Below are 14,241 nucleotides of genomic sequence, written 5' to 3'. Positions count from 1 at the left end.
GCAAGACTCAGCTACCAGCTCAGCTCAGCCTGGCCCAACTCTCAGGCAAATAAAATGCTCCAGGCAACTGCTGCAGAAACCTCTGGGGATCCAGCAGAGGATCAAAAGAGAGATTACTTCTGTGCAGAAGCCAAACCAAAGCCAAACAATGTTGAGTGGAGCCATGGCAGGCACAAGTTGTGGTAGGAGTCCATCTGTTCTTGTCAAAGCACACACAACAGAAGAGCCCATCATCTGTGCAGCAGTACACATGGCAGGTTGTGTGAGCCATGACTGAAAACCTCAGGCATTACTATTTTCTGTTGCTTGTTACCATCCTGTTTCTGTCCCTGGGGGGGTGAGACAGAAGCCACAGAATTAAGTGGGGGTGGGGGGGGGCACAGGACAAGAAAATACACAACCTTAAGTAGAGAAAGAACAGCAGTCTGTGTTCAGGATGGAAGAACAGCATACGCCAAGACACAGGCCTCTTCAGGGACATCACTACAATGCTATTTCTGTTGTACGCTTCTGGAAACTGCTCTGCAGAGTCCTCCTCCACTGTGGTCCCTCTTCGTGTCAGTTCCACCAATTTTTAAGTGCAGGATTAAAAATCAACAGGGCTAGGCGGAAAATATCTCAGAATAAAGCGAAACCAAACTGTTCACTTCACCTGTAGGGACATCTGCGTCTCCCCAACTCAGCTGGGCCCCAAGGGGAGGAGGTAAGAGTAGCTACTGCTTCACCTCAAGGGAGAGAAGGGAGCATCCTTACTTGTTTTGGTGATTGTAAAGAGCAGCTTTAGATTTTGGCAAACAGAAACCTGGAAGTAGCAAGAAACAATATACTGTGATCTAGTTAACAGCCTCAACAAGACTCATCCTCATTAAGAAAGGACTATGAGACTCCTGAGAGCCCAAGCGGTCACACTGACCAATTTACCAGAAGCAGTGGTGATTTCCCACTGGGATGGGTGGCTGTACACCTCAGCATCATTGAGAGCTGACGATTTCTTGAGGTTACAGGCCAAAGCTGACAAGCTTCAAGACAACTCCTTGCTTTAGCCCATCAGTCGATGGTACTGTCAGCTCTCCACAACGACAAACTCAAGCCCTGCTGCTCTGAACACCACTGTTAGTAAAGCACTAATATGACTTGAGAGCTCTTGCCTGAAGGGTCCAGTTGTACACAAGCACTTAATATGACAGAGGAACACTTAAAAATGCTTCTCAGTGAGGTTATTAAAGTGGTCTGAGAAGCAAGCTAGCTGGTACAGAACAGGTCATACCATTTCACTGCTCCATGTGTCAACTTTCACAGCTATCAAACACAGAGGACAGAAACTGTCCTCTATAAAGCTTATATTAACCTATGGATGGAAATTGCAAAGAAAAGCGAGGGCTGTTTATGTGAAGATCCTGCCCTCCTACCACATAGGTCTACTTCAACAAGAGTCCTTTTGATCCAAGGGCAAGATGCTCCTTTCTTCTATACAAAGTTCCTTCTCCCAGTAAGGGCTGCCCTTGGATGTTTTGCAGAGTGTGTAACAGCAGGTTTTCAACAGCCTGCAGGATCTTTAAGCGTTACCATTGGCTAAAAAGAGATCACTAAATTATATTTGCTACAACTCAGGCTGCCGTAAGGATGAAGGGACAGCTCCATCCATTACGCATGTCCAATAAAACATCACACAACTGAGAGAAGATAATAGACGCAAAACGGCAGGTGAGCCTGCTGCTCCTATCCTAATAAGCTGAGTTAAGTAATGGGCAAGCTGAGATGAGGAAAAGCAGAACATCAGCAGCATGTGGAAAGGTTCCTGCCTGGGCCTTTCCATGTAAGCAGCCTGGGAGAGCAATAGCCTTTTCCAGACTTTGCATACCAGCAAGTGGAACATTACCTCCAGTCCACCTTTTTCAGTCGTGCAGGACTCAAAATAGCAGGGCAAGAGGGAAGTGTTGCATTCCCACTGCTTATTGTGGAATGGCCAAGCTCTCACAGCACTACAGATCCATGGTTAAGACAGATTCCTCTTATTGCCCAGTTCACAGCTGCTTTCTTTGATAAGTCACAGCCATCCCTGGGATCACCCTGCCCAAGAGGACGGAGACAAGCAATGCTCTCGAGTACAATGGGGTTCGCTGGAGCTGTTACCTCTCAACACCTTATTAGTACCAGTTATGGTTCTTCTCACACATGTCTCCAGCTCCTCAGAACAGCAGGTGGTTTGTGAGAAACTGCTTGGTAGAAGAGCAGCAGCAGAGCAAAGGCAAACAAAAGTCTACCTTCAAAACACACTTAAATGGGAGAGAAGGCCCTTACCTCAGTTCCTCCATCTGCAGTTCCTGCACTGGGATCCTGCTAAGAACTCAGAAGTAATCACTAGACCAGTTGTAAGAATAGGCCAAAACAGAGACTGAGCTCAGCTATTTTCTCCATCTATGTCCTCAGTGCTCCTTCACAGTCACCCATAAAACGTTTTAGCTAGCAGAGAACACGGAAACTGTCAATGGAAGGCAAATGAGCAGGACCCTGGACTCTTGCTGTTCTGGTAGCTTCCTCAGCTAAAAGCAAATCAACCCACCACCTTCACTCAAGTCTACAGCCAAGCACATCCCTCCACAGAACCCGGCCTGTACATCGTTTGCTGTCTGGAAGCTTTGAGAGAGATGGGAGAAGAACAGTCTCATCTTCATGAGACATCCGATTCCAGTCGGAGAAGAATTTATGCCGATACAAAAGGTGTCAACCTTCACGTGACTTGTTATAAGGAATCCTGGATGACAGTGTAGTGTGCAGGGGAGTCTGTTCCAGCAGGGTCCTGACACTGCAAAGGGCTGCTCTGCTGCTGCTGTTTTTCAGGAAAATACAGTGTTTTGTGAATCAGATCTTTGACAGCAGAAACGTCGCTTCTTTCTACAGAAAAGAGAGGAAGACAGTTGTTAGGGATTCTCAACAAGCAGTATAAAAGCCCCTCTTCCTGAAGAAGTACCTGGAACTCTAGTTCCCAGCACGTCACCTGCCAGCAGCACATCATCTCTTTTTGCCTGTACAGCCATCACCCTTTCTGCACTCACCCACACCCAGCTGCTGCAGGAGACTTCCAAACTCTGGGTCACAATCCAGGATTTTCAACAGGTTGGTGGACTCCATTCTCTCCAGCTGCACGTCCCAGTAGATGTAGATCTTCTGATTGAAGCTGACATAAACCAGGCAGGGGCTGTTGCTTCCTCCTTTGCATGCATAGAGGCCTACAGAAACCAAAAGTGTGGAGATCTGACTACTTGCAAAAGTACAGAGAAAGCAAATAGGGAACTTCTTATGATGAGTACAAAAGCTGTTAGCAGCAAGCACCTGGAGAGAGGGGCATAGATATAGACTTGCGTATATGAAGTCCCTTTAAGACAATCCAAGAATGTGTCTCTAAACTACTATTAATGCACAGAGCTTGGGGATTTGCAAGCTGCTTCTTGCAGGTCTGAAGAGAGGGGACTGAGCAAAGCCAAGGCTTAGGCTGGTTCTGTGGGGCTCCTCATCTCCACTTGATAACAGCTTAGAAGTCTACAAATTAACAAAGCAGTGGAGAAGACAAGAGACCACTGTAGCACTCCCCCCAAAAAACCCCAAACCACCACAGACAAATGTCAGCAGCACCTCCTCTTGCCCCTACTTTTCACAGATGCCACCAGAGGTAAGACTAGCTGGGCATTCTGCAGTATACACACAGGGAAACTATTCCTCACTGCAGATGGACAAAAGATTCAGTGTCTCCCAGAAGGCAGTAGTAGCTTTGAGGGAGAAACGCTGCTAGGGCTGGCTTTGGAGTCAGGATTCCCACCTGCACAGAACGCACTGACATTCTCATCTGCTTGAAATCTGGCAACAGTCCGATTGTGGTCGATGATGTATGTCTGACCATCCCATGCACAGGCAATCACCTCCTCATGCCCATTGCCCTGCAGGAACCATAAGATCGCATATTAGCACGCACATCAACTATTCCCAGAGGCATTCAGGAACCTTTCCTGCTTGTTCAGAGACAGAACACTAATGCCTGAACAAGATGTCACTTTTGGATGTCTCATCCAGACAGTTCACACTTGTCCAGTTTTTTTGTGCTTGGAGACCATCTCTCCCTATTGTAATCCTTACATATCATTAAGAGGTTGTAGACAACTGGGGTACTAGCAGTGGGCAAAAGCATTCAACTTTGCAATAAGATAAAAGAACAGCTTGGGGATGAAAAGTTCATAGCAGGGTGCTGGGCTCACTAGGTCAAGCAGGCCGACACGGCTCAACCTCTTGCAGGCGGACAGACTGACATGAGTGCAGAATGCACCAGCACAGTCAGAGCACTCTGTGTGTCATCTTTAGAAAATCCCAACCTTCTTCAGCTGAGTCATACTCCCTCTGCCCTTCCTAAAGTCATATACACAAAGCCATGTTGAGTTTTTTTGTCTTCATCCCTCTCAGCCCTATTCACAGACACTCACCGTAACATCCAGCTTTTCCAGAGCAAACAGCTGGTGATCAACCTGCACGGACCAGAGCAGTTTGTCTGCTCCCTCCATGAGCTTCAGTGTCCCTGAAAGGAAAAATGAAAAAAATAAAGTTTGTCTTGAAAATATTATGAGGGAGCAAGATGTTTGCTAACACCGGGCCCTGTACACTCCTTCAACACTTAGGATCTGCAGGCAGAGGGTTGGGCCCAGGGTACAGGCTGCAGTTGATAATAGATAACAGAGTCTCAGTTCTGGGAAGGACAGCAGTCCATTATCTCGTCATCACTAACTGGAAACAGAAAGGAAAAATGCCAGCCCTGCTAATTGGATTGTGCTTTAAGACCAGAAGAAAACTGACCAAAACAAGGTCCCAAAGTGCAGTACCTCAATAGATCTCACACGAGACAGTGAGTAAACTAGAAGCTTCTCACCACGTCCCAGAGATCGTGCGATCTCAGGACAGCATGTTGACGGGTATCAGCTGAGAGCTGGCTGGCTAATAGCGTGGGCATGGCCTCTTGTCTGCTACAACCATATTGGACGCTTACCTCACATACCATTTTTCTATCACACAGAGATACTGTGATAGGACTGGGGGCGGGAGGGGCAGGGCTATGAGGGAGTGGAACATGAATCTATCCTCACAGTGCCCTTCAGCCTCGGTAAGGCTGAGCGAAATACAGTGAAGCAGGAAGCCTTACCAGATGCAGAAGCTTCAGAGGTTCAGGCCCAAAGAATAATCTGAAACTCCCTAGCAGGACATCACTGGGCAGGTGGACACCTGGCCCAAACAGGCCAGGCTGCCCATCTGGGAAAAGAGATGTACAGCATCTCGTCTCCACACTGTTGGTTTTTGGACAGAAACCCTGCATTCAGCTCATTAGATTTAGTCCTATTGCAGCCTGTCCTATCACTTCTCGGTCAGGGGCACAGCAGAACCACCTGGCTCCAGGCCTGCGTAAGGCCAGCTCCTCTCTAGCAATACTCAAGTTCCAGCATCCATTTCCTTTACTGCTTTTCAAAACAACCCAAGTCCCTTCAAGTACAAGGACACATCTCTGCTGTGGTTTAGAGGCTCCTGCCTACATGAACGGCACTTGCTGAATAGGCATCTCAGTTGTCTGACTGTTGAGTAAGCAGGCAACTCAGGAGTCAGCAGATGAAAGTTCTAGTCTCTTTCTCCACCTCAATCTCCTTTGGGCCAACGACCTAGCCTCTTCGTTTTCCCAGCCGCTTGCTTCAGCACAGCTTTAATACTTCTACCCCCATAGGCCATGAAAGTAATTAGCGTTTGTAAAATGCTTTGAAAGCCACAGATGAATAGACTGTAGCAAGGGAGAGAAAGGCAGCTGTTAGTAACAGATAGAAAAGATACCAGATTTCCTGGAGAGAGCAAGCCTGCGCAATATCAGACCCAATTGAGTAAGGAATAGAAACACAGGCTCAGCTTCAATGTGTTTCATCATATCCTCAGAGACAGGCATGTTATGATACACCTAGTTTATGGAGGACTTGCTCACAGTGACAACTCTTACCTTAGCTCCTGTCTTAGCTTTCATGCCTTCATATAACATATGTCGGCAAAAGGAGTCTGCGTCAAGTCTCTTGCCTGACCCAGAAAGCATTTCTGAAGCCTGGCTCCCCCTTCTTTCAAAACCAAAAGCACTTTTTTCCTCCCTTTGAATCAGTGACAGGCCTTGGTCGCCCTACAGGCCTTTCTTCCAGGACAGTGGTAGGACTTACCATCCAGAGTACAGAGGGCAAAGAGACCCGAGCCACTATTCTCACTGGAGCAGCCTGTAAGTGCAGAAGAAAATTACAGGAGTTGATGCCGTTTTATGAGTATCATCCCCTCCCTCTCCTGAAAAAAAAAGGATCTAAAATGAGCTGATCCATCCTGCCTCCTTTTTTGCCCAACCTTGACACTTGGCTTAGCAGATATCTGCAGATTCTTACAACCAATCATACTTCTTACTGGCTTTTATTTGTAGGGCACTGCATCTCAGAACCCAAGACCTTTGGTTTGCACTGATGTGCAGGCACGTCTGTCTCTGCTGTCTGTTCCTAGGAGTCTGTACCATGTATGCACTTGCACGCACATGGCAGTTCCGATTTTTGTGGACTGCCCACTCCATGCATCACATCCCCTCCATGCTCCAGAAATGCACAAGCATAGTCAGGACCATCACAAGGGACAAAGTGAAGAACAGCTGAAGCCAAACAAGAGTATTACAACTGTACCCTCACCGTTTCTTTCAAGGATAGGAACATGGCCTTCAGCTGTTCTGGGAAGGCGCAGGGTAAAAAAATAGAGGTCCCGCCAGAAGGACAAAGCGTCAGTCATGTTAATACAAAAGCACCTCCATGGCAACTCCTGAATGAGTCTGTGGAGATCACACTACCAGCTATAGTGTTTTCACTGTAGCAAAACTGTACAAAAGCTGTGATCCTCTCCCAGCAAACACTGGTCAGATGCTTAGAGAGCCCTTGCCTTATGAGCAAATTAGACAAGTGCCTTCATGCTCATCTACGCACTCAGCCCTGAGCGCGTAGATTTCCTGGGCTACGCTTATACAGTTGTGAACTTCCAGCAAGCAGTATCCTCTCCAAAGCCTGTATAGCACAGTTGTGTGCAGGACAGAAGCACTGACAAATGTGACTACTTAAATGTGAAGAGGAGACTCCCCTGACCACGAGGCTGCTTCAGCCCTTCAGTAGACTCTCTACCTAGCTACCAATCAGAAAAGACAAACAAGTTTTGAAAGTGATATCACATTTGGCAGGGGAGGACTGGAGCTGTACTCAACTACAGCTGCATTTAATCCTTTCAGTGACAATGGAAGAGACCCACTCGCTCCCTAAGGTCTGCAGGAACTCAGGAAACCTGGCAGTCAGGGACAAGCCACCAGAGCTGAAAAGAAATAGGCAGTTTCACCAGAATGACCTAATACTGCAAGCCTACCTCCACCGTCCATAGACAGCTCCAAGCTACAACACCCTGCGCACTCCTAGGTCACAGACCACCCTATTTCTGCAGATCAGCTTAAAGTAAATAGTTGCTCAAGTGCTCTATTGCCCCTAGCTGACATTCATCCAGACAGGCTCTGATCCAAAAAGATCTGCTGTGTCCCCCTTACAAACTGGCCAGCACAGCACTCTTCAGCTGTTTCATTACTGATGGTCCAGCATCAGTGAGCTTTTCACAACCTTCTCTTCATCCCTTGTTCTGTGTGCCTTCATTTTTCACAGACACCTCTCATTAGATGCAAGGGTTTGTGATGCAGTGAAATATTAGATTTCATGCTCTGTTGGCCACGTTGCTCACAGCAGCATCCAAGATGCTGAAAGCATTACAAGCTTAGGAACTGGGGAGAAAGGGCACTCTGGGGAAGGGGAAGAGGAGTGGTTTCAGTGGATTGCTCTTCTCCCACAGCTCTAACTACATTGTACAGCCTAAAGTATTCTCAGACAGCACTGCAGGTGGTAATACTTGAACGGAGCAAATGCAGCTGGATTCCAGACAGCTACGGACTAGAAAAAGTGATCTGCATTGAGAATTTTCTGCCTTCTTGTATTATGCCCACACATTCCAAGAGGGAATGAAAGCTGCTTATTTTCCACAGGTACCAAAACACGGATCAGCAGGTGCACCAGGCAGAGGTCAGAGCACAAAGCAGTTAGACAAGGGAAGCAGTGTCAGTGTGTGAGAAAACTCTGGACACAACATCTGAACAGAATACCTTAGAAGAAGACAGAGGACAGTGATATAAACGAAATACGGAAGCAGCTCTGGAAGGGTTGGGACTGCATAGGTGAAGGAAGGGAAGGATATAGCTGCCAGGTATCAGGAACCGAATGCTGAAAAGCACAAAAACAAGAATAAAGATGAGGCTGTGGAAAGGAATATATGCATCTAGGGAATAAGAAGAGAGCATAAGCTGCAGCCATGCAAAAGCAGAGATCAAGGATATTTGTAGGAGCAAGGCATGTCAGCCATTCAGGTTGACTAAATGCAGGCCACTGGAGGCTGCAGAGAAACTGTTGTCCTAGATGAAGAGTAAGGGCTACCTAGGGAAGGACAAAGGCTATAAAAAGTTCAAATGCAAATTTCCAGCTGTCTTTTCTTTGGGAGCTGGCTAACAGAAGCTGAGTTCCCTCTGTTCTTGCAGCTGCCTCCCACTGTTATTTTTCAACCATGGGAAATCTGATTTCACGCTGGACTGATGTATTGAAAAACTATTAGGGGCCACTGTTGAGCCAGAGACCTCAAGCTCCTAATCTCTCACCTCGGCCAATGCTGCCAATTAGATGAGTAGAAACATTCTTGTTGTGAATCCGTCCAGATGTTTGGTGTAGAATAACATCTCTAATAGGTGCCTCGCTAGGGAAAACAGAGACAGACATCAGGGAAAGGTTAGAGAACCATGCCTGGGACTGTGCCAGAACGATCTCGAGAGCAGTGTACTCCAAAGCTCTGCAAATCCAGAGACTGATAGAGTTCATGCATCGGTTAGCCCTTTAACGGTAAAGACCAAGGCAAAGAATGCATGCCACCTCAGATATGAAAGGAATTCACTAATATTTAAAAAAAAAACCAAAACAACTAAAGAAAAACCAGAACGATTTGACGCATCAGAAAACCGTAAAGAACTAAGGCCCAACCTTTCAGTTGCTACCCTTCCCACAATTAGATAGGTCACCAGATTGCCTACTCCTCTTTCCCTGGAGATCTAGGTCACCCATTTCCCTGCCTTAGCCTCCAGTACTGCCCCCCTCTGTGAGCTGGTTTTGCCACTTTCCTTGCCCAACCCAAGGAGAACAGAGCAGGACACAATGAAAGCAGTATTCATCTTCATGATAGAGGTATGAAGAGTGTTCATGAAAGCTTGGATGCAGGTGGGCTTAAGTCATGAACTCCCAACAGGTGGTTACTGAAGCAAGGACAAATGAAAACAACTCCCTCCCTCCCCCCTCAGAAAGGCGGTGTGGTGGTGCCCCCTTGCGACGGCATCTACAGCGGAATCTCCTCATCTATCTCGTGGAGTAATGCTCTTCACCTGCTTGGGGCAGAGCTGTCTCTTCCCTCTGTCGTGGCCTGCTGCTCAGTGTCCCAGGTGCACAGCAGAATGGCATAACCGCAGCCTGGCTGAGACACCATCAACTCCGGAGAGCCATCAGGACCTGGGTTCACAGACAGGCTGTCCACCTGTATCGGCAGAGAAAAAACGTGGACGGTCAGACCGAGAACTTTAAACACCTCAGAAGGGTTCACTGCACCCCTTGTACCTGAACTTAAAATATGGCAGATCTTCTCATAGAGCTGAACAAATTCAGCTAGAAGCAAAACGTCCAAGTTGCAGTAAAAGGTTATGTCTCCCTACCAAAAGCCACTTAAGAACACACTAGTATTTTCCACTAACTCTCTCTGGTTGGGTGAGAGCAACTGACTGTTTCCCAGACCAACCCAGCAGCTGCTCTGTAGAACAACCACTGGCAAATCTCCTTTCAAGCCATCAACATAACAACTGCTTTTTTCACAGGACTGAGACTTTGTGCATCTTCCCCTGGGAGAACCACCTCTTGAAGACTGTTATGGCAACTTCTGCTCTGAACACCTTGTTTCCTTACCTGACCTTCTAGCAGCCATTTCTTCAACAGGAGCAACTGTCCAGAAACATGGTCTGGATTCTCCGACAAGTCCTCCCAGCGAAAGGCACGTACCACCCTGTCAGTGTAACCCACCACCAACTCACACTTCCCATCTCCATCTGCAGGGAATACAAGGAGATAGATGGGCTCTCTCAGGCTTTCACAGCCCCAATACCTCCAGCATGCAGAAAACCCATCCCCTGGTTTCCATCAGGTAGCATCCCTGAGGATCCCAATCCTGTAATGAGAACTTGCACTTCAGGAAAATTCCTGAAGTTCTTGCTTCTCTCCTCCATGACTTCGCTGTGGTTTGCTTGTTAGAGCACCTGTTTAAGCAAGATAGTGAGTCCCACGCACTTTCTGTCTCTCCTCCACCACCTCATACCCACAAACTCCCTCACCCTGCACTCCCACACACCAGCTTCCCGGCTCACCAATGTCACTGATCAGCATGACTTTGGTGTTGGCAGGAATGTGCTGTTTGAACACTGGCTTCTGCTCTTCTGCTGCTGCCGACTCATGGTGGCCTGAAGCATCTGGGTGTTTTGGAGAAGTCAGGTCAAAAAGATGAAACCAGCCTTCTGCACTCACTGCCACTACGAGAGTCTAAGAGGGAAGAGAAAAAACATTTGATTTTTTCTATTTTAGAAACTGCAGAAGCTGTCCCACAGCAGGGTGAGGGAAGATATGAGGGTAGATCCATCAAGATCAGACAGCTACAGAGGGAACAGGAGAAGATTTTTGGCCAGCATACAAACTACTCAGGTACTACAGGGTCCAAACTTCTTGTTCATCCTTGTCAGACGAGAATATCAAGTTGATGCGTGCATGCAATCCCCAAACAACGTGTGGCTTCCTCAATGCTCACTTCAGCTCTGCTCCTCACTGGAGCACACATAGCTACAGTATTTTAGGCAAGTTGCCTAAACAGGGACTTTTGGACTCAGTTAACCTGGTTTAACCCCCAGAAATAGCAATCCAGCAAAACAAGTCATATTAGACCCAGTGGAATTTGCTTGGGAGCCTGGACTATTCTGTGGCTCAGTCTTGATTAGATGGCCTTAAATGCTACACAGCCAAGTGGCAGAAGGGCCATGGCCCACAGCAGGGAATAGCACAGAGCAGGGTAAAAGCCATGGAGGAAAAGGAGTAACCCTCAAACCACCAAAGCCCTGTGACACTCACAGAGGGGAACGTGCAAATCAATAGTGCTTTCTGAAGACAGGACGGGTTTCCTTGCTCACTAAAACCTGCATATGGCCCACAGATACAGGTTACATGTAAACAGAAGAACAGTTTTAAAACAACAGTGCTAAAATTCTATGAGCAAGGGCAGATCCTGGAGAGAAAGCATCTGCTACCTGTCCTCCTCCACTCTCAGGATATAACATGACCCTAATCTCATAAGCACCTCCCACGTGCCCTACAGACACAGCTGGGAAGAGTTTGGCTGCTCTCACCTTTCCTTTATTGCATACATCTCCCACGCCAACACATGTGAGCTGCAAAAGAAAAGAAGGGCCATACGTGAGAGAAGGCAACACAAGACAGCACTCTGGGATAAGCCTACCCCCTCCTCTCTCATAAACCATCTCTTGAACTCTAAACAGCCTTTTCAAGGACAAAGAGAGTAGAGACAGAAACACATCTGTCATACAATTGCCCAGAGCCCTGGGGCAAAATCCACAATGCACATAAGCAGGGTCAAGGTGGGACAAAGGCCCAGTTCCTGTGTTTGTTCAGTACTTTGCTCATCACTTCTTGCCCATGGGACTAGCTGTGGGCAAAAGCAGGGTCTTGCATAACTACATAAAGGGCATCATAAGCAGTTCTGGCTGCCATTCCCCTCTGGCCTACGTATTCCTAGGCAGTGGTCAAGGACAGCTGGCTGCACATACACCTAAAGGCCTAAGCATTTAAAAATTTTGTCAAGAACTGACCATTCCTTGGCAAGATCGCACAGCCCACGGTTTGCTGTCATCGTTCTTGTAAACACAGAGCTTCCCATTGGTGTCTCCCACCACTAGCTCATTCAGCTGTAGAAGAGAATTGGCTTAATAAGAAGAAATTCACAATTGCAGTAACAGTATTTATTCCCACACAGCCATAATTACAGAGTTCATATCTAAAAATCACTCTGTGGAAAGAAGCAGCAAAGCAAGACAAGAGTTAAAGAGACAGCCTCAAATCAATAGAGGGGGAAAAAAAACAAAACAAACCAACTTAATTCTACTCTCACAGATAAAAGAGCTGGAGAGGGGCTCCTTAGAGCAACATCCTATTATCCACCACTTCTCTAGCCGTCGTTTCAGGGTTTTGTCACTGACTGTTTTAACGTCCTGCTCTGCTGATCATCATCATCACCACCACCCCATCAGCCATCCTTCAATCTAGATCAACTTCACATTTCTTGAGTCACCCGAGGAAGCTGATGGCAATGGGCAATCCAGAAAGAGGCTGCAAGAACACTTATAACAGATTTACGCAGGATGCTCAATCTCGCTGATAAAGGGGTAAAAGTCTTTCAAAACGGTGATTATTTCTTTAAAGACGATTGCTAAAAATCGCCAACCACACTGCCTGGCGAGCCTACTCCTACTGTCCCATCTTCTGCATCACGCTTCTGTGTATTTAAATTGTGTGTGTTTCATAACTCCCTGCACAGGTTACCCCACATAACACAACGTCTTATGAGAAAATGCGTTTTATCATCCACTGTACTGCTAGCCACGACATTTTTCAGGATAGGGCTGTAATAAAATTTGACTGTTGAGGAGAAGGGGCAGTTTACCTATACCTTGTTAAGCTAACCTCTTCCTAGTTACAGACAAATCGGACCATCAGAAACGGCCATTTGTGGGGCTGACAGCAACGTTCCCGATGCACATCCACCCATTGTAGAGATGAAGAGACATTAAAATGCGGCTCTCTACCTTGTTTCTGATCCACTGTGCCCAAGCAAGGCGTTTCCCCACAGCGCTACATCCCCACCAGTGTGGCAGGAGACTGGCTCGCTCTCTTTGGGACCAAAAGTTAACCTTTATAGTACCTATACATCATCCAGGGCCCGTGCCAGGGGTGCTTAGCGCATCTAATGGTGATGGAAGCACCGACCAGCTGCAGCCCAGGACCACTAAAGCGTTCAGTTCCCAAGGGACGTCTGGGGGCCACGCAACCCATCCTCTGGCCCTCGCGCCTCTGACCTTGCTCAAGCGCCCGCCAAGCTCCCAGTCCCGCAAGGGTGGGAGCCCCATCACCTCCTCCAGGAGCCTGCTCTGGCACCGCGCCATCCTCTCGGTGCTGACCCCAGCTCCATTTTAGCTTCCTTCGCTACAACCTGCGACTGTCGCCCATTGCCCTGCCGCTGCTGACCTCCGACAGCGGCTACGGGCAGCCCCGGGGTGCTCCCCAGGCCGGCCAAGCCCGGCTCCTTCGCCCCGCGCAGCGCGACGGCCCGCTGTTGGACTCCCTCCAGCTGCCCGCCCAAACCGGGCCCGCGCCTCCGCCTCCCCCTGCCCCTGCCCCGGAGGCGCCGCCACCACGCGAGGGCGGAGCTCGCCTCGCCCCACCCCGCCCCGCCCTGGCCCCGCGCCGCCCGCCCGGGCCCGCAGCAGCCACCCCCGGCCTCCGTACCGCGTCGTTGTCGGCGTCCCCCAGGCAGATGGCGTGCGGAAAGAGACTGCCGCCGAAGTCGAGCGCCACGCACTGCACGTAGCTGACGGACCGCATCCCGCCGCCCGCAGAGGCGGAGCTCCCGCCGCCGGCTGCCGGGCCGGCCGCCAGGCTGGGACGCCGGGGAGCGACGGTGGCTCCGCAGGTACAAACGCGGTCGGGGCGCGCAGGCGCAGGGACGGGATCACGTCGGGGCGGGGCGCTCCGGTCAGCTCCCCCTCGGCGCGGCCCTTCCCCCGCCCCCGGTTTCCCGCCGTTCCGCGCGGAAGCGCCCCGGAGCCCGGCCCCGCGGGGCCAGGGGAAGGGCGAACCCCGCCTCGCGCTCCGCCTTTGCCGTTGCTCTCCGGGCAGCCGGGCCCGCGCCCGCCCTGCCGCCCCCGCGGCGTGCCGCGCCCCCCTCCGGCTGAGCGAGTGCCCGGCGGTCGTCCCCGTTATCCGG

General features: G+C 49.2%; 2 protein-coding genes across 7 annotated transcripts in view; one reads left to right on the top strand and one right to left on the bottom strand.

The window, feature by feature from the left end:
• ITFG2 (integrin alpha FG-GAP repeat containing 2) overlaps window positions 1-14,183 on the bottom strand; it is a 32,039-nt gene extending 17,856 nt beyond the window's left edge. For 2 of the 5 annotated variants that reach the window (XR_008464499.1, XR_008464498.1), the window contains exons 1-12: window positions 13,764-14,181; window positions 12,071-12,166; window positions 11,591-11,632; window positions 10,565-10,736; window positions 10,110-10,249; window positions 9,539-9,687; window positions 8,768-8,862; window positions 6,225-6,278; window positions 4,473-4,564; window positions 3,818-3,935; window positions 3,057-3,230; window positions 2,302-2,895 (exon numbers count right to left, since the gene is read on the bottom strand). Coding sequence is in view for 3 of the 5 variants with exons in the window: in XM_054188748.1 (XP_054044723.1) it covers window positions 2,744-2,895; window positions 3,057-3,230; window positions 3,818-3,935; window positions 4,473-4,564; window positions 6,225-6,278; window positions 8,768-8,862; window positions 9,539-9,687; window positions 10,110-10,249; window positions 10,565-10,736; window positions 11,591-11,632; window positions 12,071-12,166; window positions 13,764-13,859 (1,380 nt within the window). In the remaining 2 variants the exon portion in view is untranslated. Of the gene's footprint in view, window positions 1-1,325; window positions 2,896-3,056; window positions 3,231-3,817; window positions 3,936-4,472; window positions 4,565-6,224; window positions 6,279-8,767; window positions 8,863-9,538; window positions 9,688-10,109; window positions 10,250-10,564; window positions 10,737-11,590; window positions 11,633-12,070; window positions 12,167-13,763 lie in introns of those variants that run through there. The other 3 variants (XM_054188748.1, XM_054188749.1, XM_054188750.1) reach the window with 3 other exon arrangements.
• Window positions 13,810-14,241, top strand: part of LOC128904425 (TRPM8 channel-associated factor 2-like) — a 46,267-nt gene continuing 45,835 nt past the window's right edge. Inside the window, exon 1 of one of the 2 annotated variants that reach the window (XM_054188747.1) lies at window positions 13,810-13,947. The gene's annotated coding sequence lies outside the window, so the exon portion shown is untranslated. The remainder of the gene's footprint in view (window positions 13,948-14,241) is intronic. The other variant, XM_054188745.1, reaches the window with a different exon arrangement.

This window comes from Rissa tridactyla, chromosome 1, assembly GCF_028500815.1.
Source record: "Rissa tridactyla isolate bRisTri1 chromosome 1, bRisTri1.patW.cur.20221130, whole genome shotgun sequence".
Lineage (NCBI taxonomy): Eukaryota > Metazoa > Chordata > Aves > Charadriiformes > Laridae > Rissa > Rissa tridactyla.
Note: the sequence above shows the minus strand (reverse complement) of the source record. Positions and strands in the feature narration are given on the sequence as shown.